The 18322-nt window shown below is 51.8% G+C and overlaps 1 protein-coding gene across 2 annotated transcripts; it reads left to right on the top strand.

The window, feature by feature from the left end:
* Window positions 1-660: 660 nt before the first annotated feature.
* LOC120042595 (general transcription factor IIF subunit 2-like) lies at window positions 661-17218 on the top strand. Of its 2 annotated transcripts, XM_038987419.1 has the most exons (10): window positions 661-844; window positions 1028-1101; window positions 1236-1254; window positions 1394-1538; window positions 1996-2007; window positions 5665-5724; window positions 9572-9653; window positions 11226-11325; window positions 11680-11823; window positions 16251-17218. In XM_038987419.1, exons 1-10 carry the CDS (start codon window positions 779-781, stop codon window positions 16380-16382), a joined length of 834 nt encoding a protein of 277 aa, XP_038843347.1. In that variant the 5' UTR covers window positions 661-778; the 3' UTR covers window positions 16383-17218. The 2 variants fall into 2 exon arrangements, with proteins under 2 accessions (XP_038843347.1, XP_038843348.1); XM_038987420.1 differs by lacking the exon at window positions 5665-5724.
* Window positions 17219-18322: the final 1104 nt, after the last annotated feature.

Here is an 18322-nt window from a genome sequence, read left to right as displayed (position 1 = left end):
GGGATGGGGAGACAGGACTGGTTCAGGGGGATGGGGAGACAGGACTGGTGAGCCTGAAGCTGCATCTGTTGGGCCTGGCACCAGACAGGGACAACTGATTTAGTATGAATAGCTTGCTAAAAGTTTGCCTGCATTGATTAAATGTTGGTTAAAAGAGGAGCGAAATTGTAAACACTCAGAATTATCTGTGAATATATTAAGTAACTAATGTTAGGGGAGCAAAAGTAGCCTTTTCACTACGGACTAAGCTGACAGGATAATTTCCACCACTGACTACACCCTCCTTCCTTTGTGAAAAATTGTCTTTATTTTCTTTCGTTTAGTTTTTGGAAGCCAGATTTTTCTTTAGGAATTTGAGACATGATGCTCACACCAGCACTCCTCACTCGCAATTCAATTTATTTACATTGTAAATAAAATATTATATTAATGATGATAGGTTAATAATTTAATATAGATTTTTTTTAAACCTAATGTTCTAATAATTTTTTAGGGCCCCTGTCAGTCACAGGTCCTTAGAATCGGCGCCCCTGTAGGTATGAATATGAGTTATTTGATTAAAATATATTCGAACAATACATTTTTTCATTGACCACCGAACTTCGAGTTCTTGTATTTTTTGTTTCGCGCGTCCTTTCTGTCTCTCTTGCGCCTCCGTAGTTATGGTTTGTTCATTTTACCGGACCGTGTGTTGTTTAGGTAACGTTAGCTAGCCTACCTCATAACGCCAAACGAATTGTAATGGTAACGTGTAAGAGGTGATTTCAACGTTTTAAACATGTCAGAGAAAGGCGAAGTGGATTTAACTGGTGCTAAACAGAACACGGGCGTGTGGCTGGTCAAGGTACGTTGGAAATGTAGGGTATAAACAGTAGCTAGCTAGCGGCTAACACGTTAGCAAGCTAGTGGCAGCGCGGATGGATGAGGACGAGACAAGCGATCTATTGAAGTAGACTACAGTAACTATCATTATCATCACACTGCACAAGTTGGCTAGCTAGCTAACAACCAGTGTCTGTGCCCACAGGTGCCCAAATACCTGTCCCAGCAATGGGCCAAAGCATCAGGCAGGGGAGAGGTGGGGAAGCTCCGGATCGGCAAGTATGTAGAATTGGCTCGTTCCTGTATTATTGTTTGTTGGTAATCACCATCGTTGTTTACTTTCTCTGCTGGCTAAAAAGAAGTAGCTAGCTTAGGGGATTTAGCTAATCAGTTGTTTTCTTCTTTTGCGTTAGGAACCAAGGGAAAGCAGAGGTAATAATACTGACTATGGTGTCTGACGAGTCAATGCACAGACACGGATGAATTGCATTTCTATGGAATATTGATCCCAACTCAGTCAACAGTGTCCTGGCCCCAAACTGATATAACTTACACTCTGTTGTGGCACCAGGTGGAATTCACTCTGAACGAAGACCTGACGATGATTGACGGCCTGGGGGACAAGCCATCGGGGGTGCAGGCACCCAGGGACCACCCGTTCACCATGCAGACTGTAGGAGGACAGACCCTGGCCGTGTTCACCGAGACCCAGTCAGGTAAGGAACAGTTCCCTGGCCTCCAGTTGTAAACATGATGATGATGATGATGATGAAGAAATGTTGGTCTATTTTGGTGCACCCAGGAGCTGTGTGCTAAATGGCGCCATACCATCTAAGTGTGCGTGCCGCCTGTGTGCGCGGGGCGCCGTGCCGCCTAAGTGTGCGCGGGGCGCCGTGCCGCCTAAGTGTGCGCGGGGCGCCGTGCCGCCTAAGTGTGCGCGGGGCGCCGTGCCGCCTAAGTGTGCGCGGGGCGCCGTGCCGCCTAAGTGTGCGCGGGGCGCCGTGCCGCCTAAGTGTGCGCGGGGCGCCGTGCCGCCTAGGTGTATGGGGGTAAAGTGCTGTTTGAGTGACCATAACCTGAAAGCCATGTTGTTTGAGTCATAACCTCTATTTGAATGTGTAGTCAGATAATATTCACTGTCTAAATACCTTGTGTTGTCCTTTCACCCATTAGAGTCATCTAAGGGTAAGTAGTTCTGTGTGTATCCCTCCGCCTCGGGGTAAGTAGTACTGTGTGTATGTGTGTATCCCTCCGCCTCAGGGTAAGTAGTACTGTGTGTATCCCTCCGCCTCTCTCTCCTTCTCCATCTCTCTCTCTGCCCCTTCCCGTCTCTCTCTCTGCCCCTTCCCGTCTCTCTCCATCTTTCTCTCTGCCCCTTCCCATCTCTCTCTCTGCCCCTTCCCATCTCTCTCTCTGCCCCTTCCCGTCTCTCTCTCTGCCCCTTCCCGTCTCTCTCTCTGCCCCTTCCCGTCTCTCTCTCTGCCCCTTCCCGTCTCTCTCTCTGCCCCTTCCCGTCTCTCTCCATCTCTCTCTCTGCCCCTTCCCATCTCTCTCTCTGCCCCTTCCCGTCTCTCTCTCTGCCCCTTCCCGTCTCTCTCTCTGCCCCTTCCCGTCTCTCTCTCTGCCCCTTCCCGTCTCTCTCTCTGCCCCTTCCCGTCTCTCTCTCTGCCCCTTCCCGTCTCTCTCTCTGCCCCTTCCCGTCTCTCTCTCTGCCCCTTCCCGTCTCTCTCTCTGCCCCTTCCCGTCTCTCTCCATCTCTCTCTCTGCCCCTTCCCGTCTCTCTCCATCTCTCTCTCTGCCCCTTCCCGTCTCTCTCCATCTCTCTCTCTGCCCCTTCCCGTCTCTCTCCATCTCTCTCTCTGCCCCTTCCCGTCTCTCTCCATCTCTCTCTGCCCCTTCCCGTCTCTCTCTCTCTGCCCCTTCCCGCCTCTCTCCATCTCTCTCTCTGCCCCTTCCCGCCTCTCTCCATCTCTCTCTCTGCCCCTTCCCGCCTCTCTCCATCTCTCTCTCTGCCCCTTCCCATCTCTCTCCATCTCTCTCTCTCTGCCCCTTCCCATCTCTCTCTGCCTCTTCCCATCTCTCTCCATCTCTCTCTGCCCCTTCCCGTCTCTCTCTGCCCCTTCCCATCTCTCTCCATCTCTCTCTCTGCCCCTTCCCATCTCTCTCCATCTCTCTCTCTCTGCCCCTTCCCATCTCTCTCTGCCTCTTCCCATCTCTCTCCATCTCTCTCTGCCCCTTCCCGTCTCTCTCTGCCCCTTCCCATCTCTCTCCATCTCTCTCTGCCCCTTCCCGCCTCTCTCCATCTCTCTCTCTGCCCCTTCCCATCTCTCTCTATCTCTCTCTGCCCCTTCCCATCTCTCTCCATCTCTCTCTGCCCCTTCCCGTCTCTCTCCATCTCTCTCTCTGCCTCTTCCCATCTCTCTCCATCTCTCTCTGCCCCTTCCCATCTCTCTCTGCCCCTTCCCATCTCTTCCCATCTCTCTCTCTGCCCCTTCCCATCTCTCTCTGCCCCTTCCCATCTCTCTCTGCCCCTTCCCATCTCTTCCCATCTCTCTCTCTGCCTCTTCCCATCTCTCTCCATCTCTCTCTGCCCCTTCCCATCTCTCTCTGCCCCTTCCCATCTCTTCCCATCTCTCTCTCTGCCTCTTCCCATCTCTCTCCATCTCTCTGTCTTTGTTGCGGGCTGCGTGTTTAATTTATGTTGCCACAGCAGAACAGATGAAGGTCCTCTGCTTGTCTCAGTAACTCCGCTGGCTGTCTCTCTGCTCGGATCAGTAACTCCGCTGGCTGTCTCTCTGCTCGGATCAGTAACTCCGCTGGCTGTCTCTCTGCTCGGATCAGTAACTCCGCTGGCTGTCTCTCTGCTTGTCTCAGTAACTCCGCTGGCTGTCTCTCTGCTTGTCTCAGTAACTCCGCTGGCTGTCTCTCTGCTTGTCTCAGTAACTCCGCTGGCTGTCTCTCTGCTCGGATCAGTAACTCCGCTGGCTGTCTCTCTGCTTGTCTCAGTAACTCCGCTGGCTGTCTCTCTGCTCGGATCAGTAACTCCGCTGGCTGTCTCTCTGCTCGGATCAGTAACTCCGCTGGCTGTCTCTGCTTGTCTCAGTAACTCCGCTGGCTGTCTCTCTGCTTGTCTCAGTAACTCCGCTGGCTGTCTCTCTGCTTGTCTCAGTAACTCCGCTGGCTGTCTCTCTGCTTGTCTCAGTAACTCCGCTGGCTGTCTCTCTGCTTGTCTCAGTAACTCCGCTGGCTGTCTCTCTGCTTGTCTCAGTAACTCCGCTGGCTGTCTCTCTGCTCGGATCAGTAACTCCGCTGGCTGTCTCTCTGCTTGTCTCAGTAACTCCGCTGGCTGTCTCTCTGCTCGGATCAGTAACTCCGCTGGCTGTCTCTCTGCTCGGATCAGTAACTCCGCTGGCTGTCTCTCTGCTTGTCTCAGTAACTCCGCTGGCTGTCTCTCTGCTTGTCTCAGTAACTCCGCTGGCTGTCTCTCTGCTTGTCTCAGTAACTCCGCTGGCTGTCTCTCTGCTCGGATCAGTAACTCCGCTGGCTGTCTCTCTGCTCGGATCAGTAACTCCGCTGGCTGTCTCTCTGCTTGTCTCAGTAACTCCGCTGGCTGTCTCTCTGCTTGTCTCAGTAACTCCGCTGGCTGTCTCTCTGCTCGGATCAGTAACTCCGCTGGCTGTCTCTCTGCTCGGATCAGTAACTCCGCTGGCTGTCTCTCTGCTCGGATCAGTAACTCCGCTGGCTGTCTCTCTGCTTGTCTCAGTAACTCCGCTGGCTGTCTCTCTGCTTGTCTCAGTAACTCCGCTGGCTGTCTCTCTGCTCGGATCAGTAACTCCGCTGGCTGTCTCTCTGCTTGTCTCAGTAACTCCGCTGGCTGTCTCTCTGCTTGTCTCAGTAACTCCGCTGGCTGTCTCTCTGCTCGGATCAGTAACTCCGCTGGCTGTCTCTCTGCTCGGATCAGTAACTCCGCTGGCTGTCTCTCTGCTTGTCTCAGTAACTCCGCTGGCTGTCTCTCTGCTCGGATCAGTAACTCCGCTGGCTGTCTCTCTGCTTGTCTCAGTAACTCCGCTGGCTGTCTCTCTGCTTGTCTCAGTAACTCCGCTGGCTGTCTCTCTGCTTGTCTCAGTAACTCCGCTGGCTGTCTCTCTGCTTGTCTCAGTAACTCCGCTGGCTGTCTCTCTGCTTGTCTCAGTAACTCCGCTGGCTGTCTCTCTGCTCGGATCAGTAACTCCGCTGGCTGTCTCTCTGCTCGGATCAGTAACTCCGCTGGCTGTCTCTCTGCTTGTCTCAGTAACTCCGCTGGCTGTCTCTCTGCTTGTCTCAGTAACTCCGCTGGCTGTCTCTCTGCTCGGATCAGAACCACTGTTAATCGATCAGCTCAGCAGTGTGGATATGATCTACTGCTGAATGATATGTGGAGCTCGTTAATAACGTAAACAAACCAATCAATATGATGGTATTGATCTGGTGTGGAGTGCTTGGTTTGACGTCATGATTTGTGCATGATCTTGATGCCTCTTCTAATGTGCACGTCCCCGTCCTCTCCGTCCTTCCTCTCTCCTCTCCCTCCCTCGAGGGTGTGTCAGTGTGTCAGTGTGAAGCTCATGGTTTATCCTTGTATGTGAGTTGTAGACAGTTTCTAAAGTTCTGTTTGAGATACTTCCTGGTTTGAGTGTGAAGTCTGGCCACCGTCAGATGTGTTGTTCCGCAACGCGTTGAAGACCAACCGTCGTTGCCGGGCAGTTCATCTCCGTGGTTACTGCCTCTTCGCCAGAAAGCGGCTAGTCTAAACCCTGGTGTTGTTTCTTATTGGCCCACCCTCTCCTCCCTCCCTCCCTGTAGGCCAGTCAGAAGAGAGATCTGATGGCAGCATCTCAGTTTCGCGGGCGGGGACAGGCCCAGGTGAGTCCCTTCAGTCTCTTCCCCACTGAGAGGTGTGGAGCCTGGGCATGAGGCTGGAGGTTGGGCCTCTGTCTGGTGGAGGTTAGGCCTCTGGCTGGTGGAGGTTGGTGAGAGGTGTGGAGCCTGGGCGTGAGGCTGGAGGTTAGGCCTCTGTCTGGTGGAGGCTAGGCCTCTGTCTGGTGGAGGCTAGGCCTCTGTCTGGTGGAGGTTAGGCCTCTGTCTGGTGGAGGTTGGTGAGAGGTGTGGAGCCTGGGCATGAGGCTGGAGGTTAGGCCTCTGTCTGGTGGAGGTTGGTGAGAGGTGTGGAGCCTGGGCATGAGGCTGGAGGTTAGGCCTCTGTCTGGTGGAGGTTAGGCCTCTGTCTGGTGGAGGTTAGGCTTCTGTCTGGTGGAGGTTGGTGAGAGGTGTGGAGCCTGGGCATGAGGCTGGAGGTTAGGCCTCTGTCTGGTGGAGGCTAGGCCTCTGACTGGTGGAGGTTGGTGAGGTGTGGAGCCTGGGCATGAGGCTGGAGGTTGGGCCTCTGTCTGGTGGAGGCTAGGCCTCTGTCTGGTGGAGGTTGGTGAGAGGTGTGGAGCCTGGGCATGAGGCTGGAGGTTAGGCCTCTGTCTGGTGGAGGTTGGTGAGAGGTGTGGAGCCTGGGCATGAGGCTGGAGGTTGGGCCTCTGTCTGGTGGAGGCTAGGCCTCTGACTGGTGGAGGTTGGTGAGAGGTGTGGAGCCTGGGCATGAGGCTGGAGGTTGGGCCTCTGTCTGGTGGAGGCTAGGCCTCTGTCTGGTGGAGGTTAGGCCTCTGTCTGGTGGAGGTTAGGCCTCTGACTGGTGGAGGTTGGTGAGAGGTGTGGAGCCTGGGCATGAGGCTGGAGGTTAGGCCTCTGTCTGGTGGAGGCTAGGCCTCTGTCTGGTGGAGGTTGGTGAGGTGTGGAGCCTGGGCATGAGGCTGGAGGTTAGGCCTCTGTCTGGTGGAGGCTAGGCCTCTGTCTGGTGGAGGTTGGTGAGGTGTGGAGCCTGGGCATGAGGCTGGAGGTTAGGCCTCTGTCTGGTGGAGGTTAGGCCTCTGACTGGTGGAGGTTGGTGAGAGGTGTGGAGCCTGGGCATGAGGCTGGAGGTTAGGCCTCTGTCTGGTGGAGGCTAGGCCTCTGTCTGGTGGAGGTTGGTGAGAGGTGTGGAGCCTGGGCAGGAGGCTGGAGGTTAGGCCTCTGTCTGGTAGAGAATGTTGATCGGTTAGACGACCCTAGTGATCAGTTGGTCTCTCTTCTCCCGTTAGACGACCCTAGTGATCAGTTGGTCTCTCTTCTACCGTTAGACGACCCTAGTGAACAGTTGGTCTCTCTTCTCCCGTTAGACGACCCTAGTGATCAGTTGGTCTCTCTTCTCCTGTTAGACGACCCTAGTGATCAGTTGGTCTCTTCTCCTGTTAGACGACCCTAGTGATCTGTTGGTCTCTTCTCTCGTTAGATGACCCTAGTGATCAGTTGGTCTCTCTTCTCCCGTTAGACGATCCTAGTGATCTGTTAGACGACCCTAGTGATCAGTTGGTCTCTTCTCCCGTTAGACGACCCTAGTGATCAGTTGGTCTCTTCTCCCGTTAGACGACCCTAGTGATCAGTTGGTCTCTCTTCTCCCGTTAGACGACCCTAGTGATCAGTTGGTCTCTCTTCTCCCGTCAGACGACCCTAGTGATCAGTTGGTCTCACTTCTCCCGTTAGACGACCCTAGTGATCAGTTGGTCTTCTCCCGTTAGACGACCCTAGTGATCAGTTGGTCTCTCTTCTCCCGTTAGACGACCCTAGTGATCAGTTGGTCTCTCTTCTCCCGTCAGACGACCCTAGTGATCAGTTGGTCTCTTCTCCTGTTAGACGACCCTAGTGATCAGTTGGTCTCTCTTATCCTGTTAGACGACCCTAGTGATCAGTTGGTCTCTTCTCCTGTTAGACGACCCTAGTGATCAGTTGTTCTCTCTTCTCCCGTTAGACGACCCTAGTGATCAGTTGGTCTCTCTTCTCTCGTTAGACGACCCTAGTGATCAGTTGGGCTCTCTTCTCCCGTTAGACGACCCCAGTGATCAGTTGATCTCTCTTCTCCCGTTAGACGACCCTAGTGATCAGTTGGTCTCTCTTCTCCAGTTAGACGACCCTAGTGATCAGTTGGTCTCTCTTCTCCCGTCAGACGACCCTAGTGATCAGTTGGTCTCTTCTCCTGTTAGACGACCCTAGTGATCAGTTGGTCTCTTCTCCCGTTAGACGACCCTAGTGATCAGTTGGTCTCTTCTCCCGTTAGACGACCCTAGTGATCAGTTGGTCTCTCTTCTCCCGTTAGACGACCCTAGTGATCAGTTGGTCTCTCTTCTCCCGTCAGACGACCCTAGTGATCAGTTGGTCTCACTTCTCCCGTTAGACGACCCTAGTGATCAGTTGGTCTTCTCCCGTTAGACGACCCTAGTGATCAGTTGGTCTCTCTTCTCCCGTTAGACGACCCTAGTGATCAGTTGGTCTCTCTTCTCCCGTCAGACGACCCTAGTGATCAGTTGGTCTCTTCTCCTGTTAGACGACCCTAGTGATCAGTTGGTCTCTCTTATCCTGTTAGACGACCCTAGTGATCAGTTGGTCTCTTCTCCTGTTAGACGACCCTAGTGATCAGTTGTTCTCTCTTCTCCCGTTAGACGACCCTAGTGATCAGTTGGTCTCTCTTCTCTCGTTAGACGACCCTAGTGATCAGTTGGGCTCTCTTCTCCCGTTAGACGACCCCAGTGATCAGTTGATCTCTCTTCTCCCGTTAGACGACCCTAGTGATCAGTTGGTCTCTCTTCTCCAGTTAGACGACCCTAGTGATCAGTTGGTCTCTCTTCTCCCGTCAGACGACCCTAGTGATCAGTTGGTCTCTTCTCCTGTTAGACGACCCTAGTGATCAGTTGGTCTCTCTTATCCTGTTAGACGACCCTAGTGATCAGTTGGTCTCTTCTCTTGTTAGACGACCCTAGTGATCAGTTGTTCTCTCTTCTCCCGTTAGACGACCCTAGTGATCAGTTGGTCTCTCTTCTCTCGTTAGACGACCCTAGTGATCAGTTGGGCTCTCTTCTCCCGTTAGACGACCCCAGTGATCAGTTGATCTCTCTTCTCCCGTTAGACGACCCTAGTGATCAGTTGGTCTCTCTTCTCCAGTTAGACGACCCTAGTGATCAGTTGGTCTCTTCTCCAGTTAGACGACCCTAGTGATCAGTTGGTCTCTCTTCTCCCGTTAGACGACCCTAGTGATCAGTTGGTCTCTCTTCTCCCGTTAGACGACCCTAGTGATCAGTTGGTCTCTTCTCCAGTTAGACGACCCTAGTGATCAGTTGGTCTCTCTTCTCCAGTTAGACGACCCTAGTGTTCAGTTGGTCTCTCTTCTCCCGTTAGACGACCCTAGTGTTCAGTTGGTCTCTCTTCTCCAGTTAGACGACCCTAGTGATCAGTTGGGCTCTCTTCTCCTGTTAGACGACCCTAGTGATCAGTTGGTTTCTCTTCTCCTGTTAGACGACCCTAGTGATCAGTTGGTTTCTCTTCTCCTGTTAGACGACCCTAGTGATCAGTTGGTCTCTCTTCTCCCGTTAGACGACCCTAGTGATCAGTTGGTCTCTCTTCTCCCGTTAGACGACCCTAGTGATCAGTTGGTCTCTTCTCCTGTTAGACGACCCTAGTGATCAGCTGGTCTCTTCTCCCGTTAGACGACCCTAGTGACCAGCTGGTCTCTCTCCTCCTGGCTGTGTGGCGTCGTACTGCCACTGAGGAATATCACATTAAAACAGATGAAATGATGTTGCCAAGTGAGAGAGTCAACAACACACAGTGACGTCACTGGTTCTCCCTTCTACAGACAGAATCTCCCTGGAGGGCCTGGTGGTGCAGAGAGCAGAGTGTAGACCTGCTGCCAGCGAGAACTACATGAAACTCAAGAGGTACGTACCTACACACACACACACACACACACACACTCTCTCTCTCTCGCTGACTCACTCTCTCTCTCGCTGACTCTCTCTCGCTGACTCTCTCTCGCTGACTCTCTCTCGCTGACTCTCTCTCTCTCTCGCTGACTCTCTCTCTCTCTCGCTGACTCTCTCTCTCTCTCGCTGACTCTCTCTCTCGCTGACTCTCTCTCTCTCTCGCTGACTCTCTCTCTCTCTCGCTGACTCTCTCTCTCTCTCGCTGACTCTCTCTCTCTCTCGCTGACTCTCTCTCTCTCTCGCTGACTCTCTCTCTCTCTCTCGCTGACTCTCTCTCTCTCTCTCGCTGACTCTCTCTCTCTCGCTGACTCTCTCTCTCTCTCTCGCTGACTCTCTCTCTCTCTCTCGCTGACTCTCTCTCTCTCTCTCGCTGACTCTCTCTCTCGCTGCCTCTCTCTCTCTCTCTGACTGACTCTCTCTCTGACTGACTCTCTCTCTGACTGACTCTCTCTCGCTGACTCTCTCTCTCGCTGACTCTCTCTCTCGCTGACTCTCTCTCTCGCTGACTCTCTCTCTCTCGCTGACTCTCTCTCTCGCTCGCTGACTCTCTCTCTCGCTCGCTGACTCTCTCTCTCGCTCGCTGACTCTCTCTCTCGCTCGCTGACTCTCTCTCTCTCTCGCTGACTCTCTCTCTCTCTCGCTGACTCTCTCTCTCTCTCGCTGACTCTCTCTCTCTCTCGCTGACTCTCTCTCTCTCTCGCTGACTCTCTCTCTCTCTCTCGCTGACTCTCTCTCTCTCTCTCGCTGACTCTCTCTCTCTCTCGCTGACTCTCTCTCTCTCGCTGACTCTCTCTCTCTCTCGCTGACTCTCTCTCTCGCTGACTCTCTCTCTCTCTCGCTGACTCTCTCTCTCTCTCGCTGACTCTCTCTCTCTCTCGCTGACTCTCTGACTCTCTCGCTGACTCTCGCTGACTCTCTCTGACTCTCGCTGACTCTCTCTCTCTCTCTCGCTGACTCTCTCTCTCTCTCTCGCTGACTCTCTCTCTCTCTCTCGCTGACTCTCTCTCTCTCTCTCGCTGACTCTCTCTCTCTCGCCGACTCTCTCTCTCGCCGACTCTCTCTCTCGCCGACTCTCTCTCTCTCTCTCTCTCTCTCTCTTGCTGACTCTCTCTCTTGCTGACTCTCTCTCTTGCTGACTCTCTCTCTCTCTCTCTCTCTCTTGCTGACTCTCTCTCTTGCTGACTCTCTCTCTCTCTCTCTCTCTCTCTCTCTCTCTCTCTCTCTTGCTGACTCTCTCTCTCGCTGACTCTCTCTCTCGCTGACTCTCTCTCTCTCTCGCTGACTCTCTCTCTCTCTCGCTGACTCTCTGACTCTCCCCTGACTCTCGCTGACTCTCGCTGACTCTCTCTCTCTCTCTCGCTGACTCTCTCTCTCTCTCTCGCTGACTCTCTCTCTCTCGCCGACTCTCTCTCTCGCCGACTCTCTCTCTCGCCGACTCTCTCTCTCTTGCTGACTCTCTCTCTTGCTGACTCTCTCTCTTGCTGACTCTCTCTCTCGCTGACTCTCACTGCTGTCTCGTGTCCCCAGACTGCAGATAGAAGAGTTATCCAAGCCAGTGAGATTGTCTCAGCAACTAGAAAAGGCTGTTACCACCAACTACAAACCAGTGGCCAACCATTCCTACAACGTAAGGAGCCTTGGCTGGCTGCACGAGCGGTCGTTTCTCTGTTACGACGATGTGCGCTGTCTGTACACATTTTATGCCCCTTCAACAACAACAAAAAAAACAGCCAGACATTCCCTCCCTCTCTCTTTCCCTCCCTCCCTCCCTCTTTCCCTCCCTCCCTCCCTCCCTCCCTCCCTCCCTCTTTCCCTCTCTCCCTCTCTCCCTCCCTCTTTCCCTCTCCCTCCCTCTCTCCCCCTCCCTCTCTCCCCCTCCCTCCCTCTCTCCCCCCTCTCTCCCCCTCCCTCCCTCCCCCCCTCCCCCTCCCTCCCTCCCTCCCCTGAGTTGGACTAATACAGTGTGTGTGTGTGTGTCCAGCTGGAGTATGACAGGAAGAAGAAGGACGAAGGTAAAAGAGCGAGGGCCGACAAGCAGCAGGTGTTGGACATGTTGTTCTCGGCTTTTGAGAAACATCAATATTACAACATCAAGGACCTGGTGGACGTCACCAAACAACCTGTGGTGAGATACTACTATATACTGTTTACTACTAGAAACACCCGGTATTACAACATCAAGGACCTGGTGGACGTCACCAAACAACCTGTGGTGAGATACTACTATATACTGTTTACTACTAGAAACACCCGGTATTACAACATCAAGGACCTGGTGGACGTCACCAAACAACCTGTGGTGAGATACTACTATATACTGTTTACTACTAGAAACACCCGGTATTACAACATCAAGGACCTGGTGGACGTCACCAAACAACCTGTGGTGAGATACTACTATATACTGTTTACTACTAGAAACACCCGGTATTACAACATCAAGGACCTGGTGGACGTCACCAAACAACCTGTGGTGAGATACTACTATATACTGTTTACTACTAGAAACACCCGGTATTACAACATCAAGGACCTGGTGGACGTCACCAAACAACCTGTGGTGAGATACTACTATATACTGTTTACTACTAGAAACACCCGGTATTACAACGTCAAGGACCTGGTGGACGTCACCAAACAACCTGTGGTGAGATACTACTATATACTGTTTACTACTAGAAACACCCGGTATTACAACATCAAGGACCTGGTGGACGTCACCAAACAACCTGTGGTGAGATACTACTATATACTGTTTACTACTAGAAACACCCGGTATTACAACATCAAGGACCTGGTGGACGTCACCAAACAACCTGTGGTGAGATACTACTATATACTGTTTACTACTAGAAACACCCGGTATTACAACATCAAGGACCTGGTGGACGTCACCAAGCAACCTGTGGTGAGATACTACTATATACTGTTTACTACTAGAAACACCCGGTATTACAACATCAAGGACCTGGTGGACGTCACCAAACAACCTGTGGTGAGATACTACTATATACTGTTTACTACTAGAAACACCCGGTATTACAACATCAAGGACCCGGTGGACGTCACCAAACAACCTGTGGTGAGATACTACTATATACTGTTTACTACTAGAAACACCCGGTATTACAACATCAAGGACCTGGTGGACGTCACCAAACAACCTGTGGTGAGATACTACTATATACTACTAGAAACACCCGGTATTACAACATCAAGGACCTGGTGGACGTCACCAAACAACCTGTGGTGAGATACTACTATATACTGTTTACTACTAGAAACACCCGGTATTACAACATCAAGGACCTGGTGGACGTCACCAAACAACCTGTGGTGAGATACTACTATATACTACTAGAAACACCCGGTATTACAACATCAAGGACCTGGTGGACGTCACCAAACAACCTGTGGTGAGATACTACTATATACTGTTTACTACTAGAAACACCCGGTATTACAACATCAAGGACCTGGTGGACGTCACCAAACAACCTGTGGTGAGATACTACTATATACTGTTTACTACTAGAAACACCCGGTATTACAACATCAAGGACCTGGTGGACGTCACCAAACAACCTGTGGTGAGATACTACTATATACTGTTTACTACTAGAAACACCCGGTATTACAACATCAAGGACCTGGTGGACGTCACCAAACAACCTGTGGTGAGATACTACTATATACTGTTTACTACTAGAAACACCCGGTATTACAACATCAAGGACCTGGTGGACGTCACCAAACAACCTGTGGTGAGATACTACTATATACTGTTTACTACTAGAAACACCCGGTATTACAACATCAAGGACCTGGTGGACGTCACCAAACAACCTGTGGTGAGATACTACTATATACTGTTTACTACTAGAAACACCCGGTATTACAACATCAAGGACCTGGTGGACGTCACCAAATAACCTGTGGTGAGGAATGATACTTACTGTGGGGGGGTGAGGCGCCGTGGGGGGGGGAGTGAGGCGCCGTGGGGGGGGAGTGAGGCGCCGTGGGGGGGGGGGAGAGGGGCGCCGTGGGGGAACCTTGATTTGGCCCAAACATTGACGTCTATAAATGACTTATTTTCAACTTTCATTCAGAACCAAAAATGAACCTGATATCAACATCTGGAAAATACGTATTTTTAACGTCAGAAAGACGTTGTGCTTACTGGGGTGTAGCCAACCATGTCGCCCCTCAATTGTATGAATGTCCATCCATGTGGCAGACACACTGTTTGTAAAACAGGCCGCTGCATTGGCTTTATTAGTCCTGATTCCTGTGACTAATCAATTTCGTCTATTTTAAACTCTGAATATCAGCTACCCAACTTTATTAGGAGTTATCGCAAGCTTATTTTACAATGTGTTTACACAGCGGGAAATGCAGACGTATTTAATTTTCTCTATAAATCAACTTGTCAAAAATAATTTGACAGATACAAACTTGAAGCCACTGATCATGACAATGGGCTGAAACTCCTGGACAACAGTTGTGATTGTCCATTTTAACTTGTTTTTTCGTTGCCATTTTAGGTACAGGCTATTTTTCAGAGAAACGTGTAACGGATGTGAAATGGCTAGCTAGTTAGCGGGTACGCGCTAGTAGCATTTCAATCAGTTACGTCACTTGCTCTGAAACCTAGAAGTAGTGTTGCCCCTTGCTCTGCAAGGGCCGCGGCTTTTGTGGAGCGATGGGTAACGACGCTTCGTGGGTGTCAGTTGTTGATGTGTGCAGAGGGTCCCTGGTTCGCGCCCGTGTCGGGGCGAGGGGACGGTTTAAAGTTATACTGTTACACATGCAGGATTTAAAAAGTGTCCGTCTCTCGTGAAACATTGTCATCCATTTTATGTCCAGCCTATTGACTACAGAAAAGAGAGACAGCTGTCTAATGAACGGGTCGACTGTGGTGGCCTCGTCAATCTGCCGCCGTAGAGACGGCTGTCTAATAAACGGGTCGTCTGTGGTGGCCTCGTCAATCTGCCGCCGTAGAGACGGCTGTCTAATAAACGGGTCGTCTGTGGTGGCCTCGTCAATCTGCCGCCGTAGAGACGGCTGTCTAATAAACGGGTCGTCTGTGGTGGCCTCGTCAATCTGCCGCCGTAGAGACGGCTGTCTAATAAACGGGTCGTCTGTGGTGGCCTCGTCAATCTGCCGCCGTAGAGACGGCTGTCTAATGAACGGGTCGACTGTGGTGGCCTCGTCAATCTGCCGCCGTAGAGACGGCTGTCTAATAAACGGGTCGTCTGTGGTGGCCTCGTCAATCTTCCGCCGTAGAGACGGCAGTCTATTGAACGGGTCGTCTGTGGTGGCCTCGTCAATCTGCCGCCGTAGAGACGGCTGTCTAATAAACGGGTCGTCTGTGGTGGCCTCGTCAATCTGCCACCGTAGAGACGGCTGTCTAATAAACGGGTCGACTGTGGTGGCCTCGTCAATCTGCCGCCGTAGAGACGGCAGTCTATTGAACGGGTCGTCTGTGGTGGCCTCGTCAATCTGCCGCCGTAGAGACGGCTGTCTAATAAACGGGTCGTCTGTGGTGGCCTCGTCAATCTGCCGCCGTAGAGACGGCTGTCTAATAAACGGGTCGACTGTGGTGGCCTCGTCAATCTGCCGCCGTAGAGACGGCTGTCTAATAAACGGGTCGTCTGTGGTGGCCTCGTCAATCTGCCGCCGTAGAGACGGCTGTCTAATAAACGGGTCGTCTGTGGTGGCCTCGTCAATCTTCCGCCGTAGAGACGGCAGTCTATTGAACGGGTCGTCTGTGGTGGCCTCGTCAATCTGCCGCCGTAGAGACGGCAGTCTATTGAACGGGTCGTCTGTGGTGGCCTCGTCAATCTGCCGCCGTAGAGACGGCAGTCTATTGAACGGGTCGTCTGTGGTGGCCTCGTCAATCTGCCGCCGTAGAGACGGCTGTCTAATAAACGGGTCGACTGTGGTGGCCTCGTCAATCTGCCGCCGTAGAGACGGCTGTCTAATAAACGGGTCGACTGTGGTGGCCTCGTCAATCTGCCGCCGTAGAGACGGCTGTCTAATAAACGGGTCGTCTGTGGTGGCCTCGTCAATCTGCCGCCGTAGAGACGGCTGTCTAATAAACGGGTCGACTGTGGTGGCCTCGTCAATCTGCCGCCGTAGAGACGGCTGTCTAATAAACGGGTCGACTGTGGTGGCCTCGTCAATCTGCCGCCGTAGAGACGGCTGTCTAATAAACGGGTCGACTGTGGTGGCCTCGTCAATCTGCCGCCGTAGAGACGGCTGTCTAATAAACGGGTCGACTGTGGTGGCCTCGTCAATCTGCCGCCGTAGAGACGGCTGTCTAATAAACGGGTCGTCTGTGGTGGTTTGTTTCAATCAGGTGGATTTTTGTCAAGTTAGTGATGTAATAATTTCTACACAATATTTCCTTTTTGTAGAAGATTCAACAGGGAATTCTAGACTGGAAACTCAACGCTCTTTCCGGCTCCCTATTCCTGTCTGATCGCAGTCTATATTATAATACAACACCTCTTAACTCTCGCTTGTCTCTCCTCCTCCGCCCTCATTCAGAGTTACCTGAAAGAGATTCTGCGTGACATCGGCATCTACAACGTGAAGGGAACCCACAAGAACACGTGGGAGCTGAAGCCAGAGTACCGACACTACCAGGGAGGAGAGGAGGAGAAGGAGACTGACGACTAGCCTGGTCTGGAGCTCTCTAGGAGGCTGGAGCCCCACCACTAGGAGGAGGACGACTAGCCTGGTCTGGGAGATCCAGCCTCCTAGAGAGTTCACCACTAGGAGGAGGACGACTAGCCTGGTCTGGGAGCTCCAGCCTCCTAGAGAGTTCGCCACTAGGAGGAGGACGACTAGCCTGGTCTGGGAGCTCCAGCCTCCTAGAGAGTTCGCCACTAGGAGACTGACGACTAGCCTGGTCTGGGAGCTCCAGCCTCCTAGAGAGCTCACCACTAGCCTGGTCTGGGACCTCCAGCCTCCTAGAGAGCTCACCACTAGCCTGGTCTGGGACCTCCCTAGAAAGCTCACCAGTAGATTGGAGTGTCGTTTTGTTTTTTTATAGACTTCAAAAATGTTTTTTTTAATGATGCAGAGAAGTTGTCAAGCTACTGATGTGTTTAGTTGGCCAGTTAGGACCGGATCACTGGCCCTATACTACATGTCGGTGAAGTCCCAAGTGGCACCCTAATCCCTATATAGTGCACTACTTTAAACCAGGACCCTGGTCAAATTTAGGGCACTATTTAGAGAATAGGGTGCCACGTTTTGAAGGATTCCTACTATTCTGAGCAGTGAGGTGCTTTAGGTTCATCTCACCTGGGATTCCTACTATGAGCCGGTTTGACTGACGTCTATTCCTGTGTTTGTGTGATCTGACCGTTACTTTCAATCAGGGATCCTTCAGACGTGTTCAGCTTACAGACACACGGCTTGTAACACGGCAACCACGGGTCAATAGCTACAAGTTGTTTTTAAAATGGGATTTAATGACTGTTGGAATAAACATTTTTTGTAAAAATGTACTAGTCTGCTTTCCTTTTGAAATGAGGTGTTACCCCAGTCACAACACACCCCTACTAAAACACTTAGGTTACCCCAGTCACAACACACCCCTACTGAAACACTTAGGTTACCCCAGTCACAACACACCCCTACTAAAACACTTAGGTTACCCCAGTCACAACACACCCCTACTGAAACACTTAGGTTACCCCAGTCACAACACACCCCTACTAAAACACTTAGGTTACCCCAGTCAGATGACAAATCCATGTGCAGTAGGATACCTGTGGAATGACTTGGTGTGTGCAGTAGGATACCTGTGGAATGACTTGCTGTGTGTGCAGTAGGATACCTGTGGAATGACTTGCTGTGTGTGCAGTAGGATACCTGTGGAATGACTTGGTGTGTGCAGTAGGATACCTGTGGAATGACTTGGTGTGTGCAGTAGGATACCTGTGGAATGACTTGGTGTGTGCAGTAGGATACCTGTGGAATGACTTGGTGTGTGCAGTAGGATACCTGTGGAATGACTTGGTGTGTGCAGTAGGATACCTGTGGAATGACTTGGGGTGTGCAGTAGGATACCTGTGGAATGACTTGGTGTGTGCAGTAGGATACCTGTGGAATGACTTGGTGTGTGCAGTAGGATACCTGTGGAATAACTTGGTGTGTGCAGTAGGATACCTGTGGAATAACTTGGTGTGTGCAGTAGGATACCTGTGGAATGACTTGGTGTGTGCAGTAGGATGCCTGTGGAATAACTTGGTGTGTGCAGTAGGATACCTGTGGAAGGTCCTGGGCAGTAGGATACCTGTGGAATGCCTTGCTGTGTGTGCAGTAGGATACCTGTGGAATGACTTGGTGTGTGCAGTAGGATACCTGTGGAATGACTTGGTGTGTGCAGTAGGATACCTGTGGAATGACTTGGTGTGTGCAGTAGGATACCTGTGGAATGACTTGGTGTGTGCAGTAGGATAACTGAACTGTTCCTGATAGAAAATCCACCAATAGAACGCAGGTCATCTGTATGAAGTGTCTCAGTAGGAGCGCTGACCCAGGAACAGATCCCACCTATCCGTGGAAATCTGAAACTGATCCGAGACCAGCCGTCCTACTGAGACGTT

Source organism: Salvelinus namaycush, unplaced genomic scaffold (genome assembly GCF_016432855.1).
Source record: "Salvelinus namaycush isolate Seneca unplaced genomic scaffold, SaNama_1.0 Scaffold725, whole genome shotgun sequence".
In the NCBI taxonomy this organism is placed as follows: domain Eukaryota; kingdom Metazoa; phylum Chordata; class Actinopteri; order Salmoniformes; family Salmonidae; genus Salvelinus; species Salvelinus namaycush.
The sequence above is the reverse complement of the archived record's forward strand: the minus strand, read 5'-3'. Positions and strand labels throughout refer to the sequence as shown.

Bases quoted from the DNA above. Each gene is read 5' to 3' on its own strand.
- LOC120042595 (XM_038987419.1), top strand. From the start codon at position 779: ATGTCAGAGAAAGGCGAAGTGGATTTAACTGGTGCTAAACAGAACACG. The intron at 845-1,027 runs GTACGTTGGAAA...CTGTGCCCACAG, and splicing joins CGGGCGTGTGGCTGGTCAAG to GTGCCCAAATACCTGTCCCA. The intron at 11,824-16,250 runs GTGAGATACTAC...GCCCTCATTCAG, and splicing joins ACGTCACCAAACAACCTGTG to AGTTACCTGAAAGAGATTCT.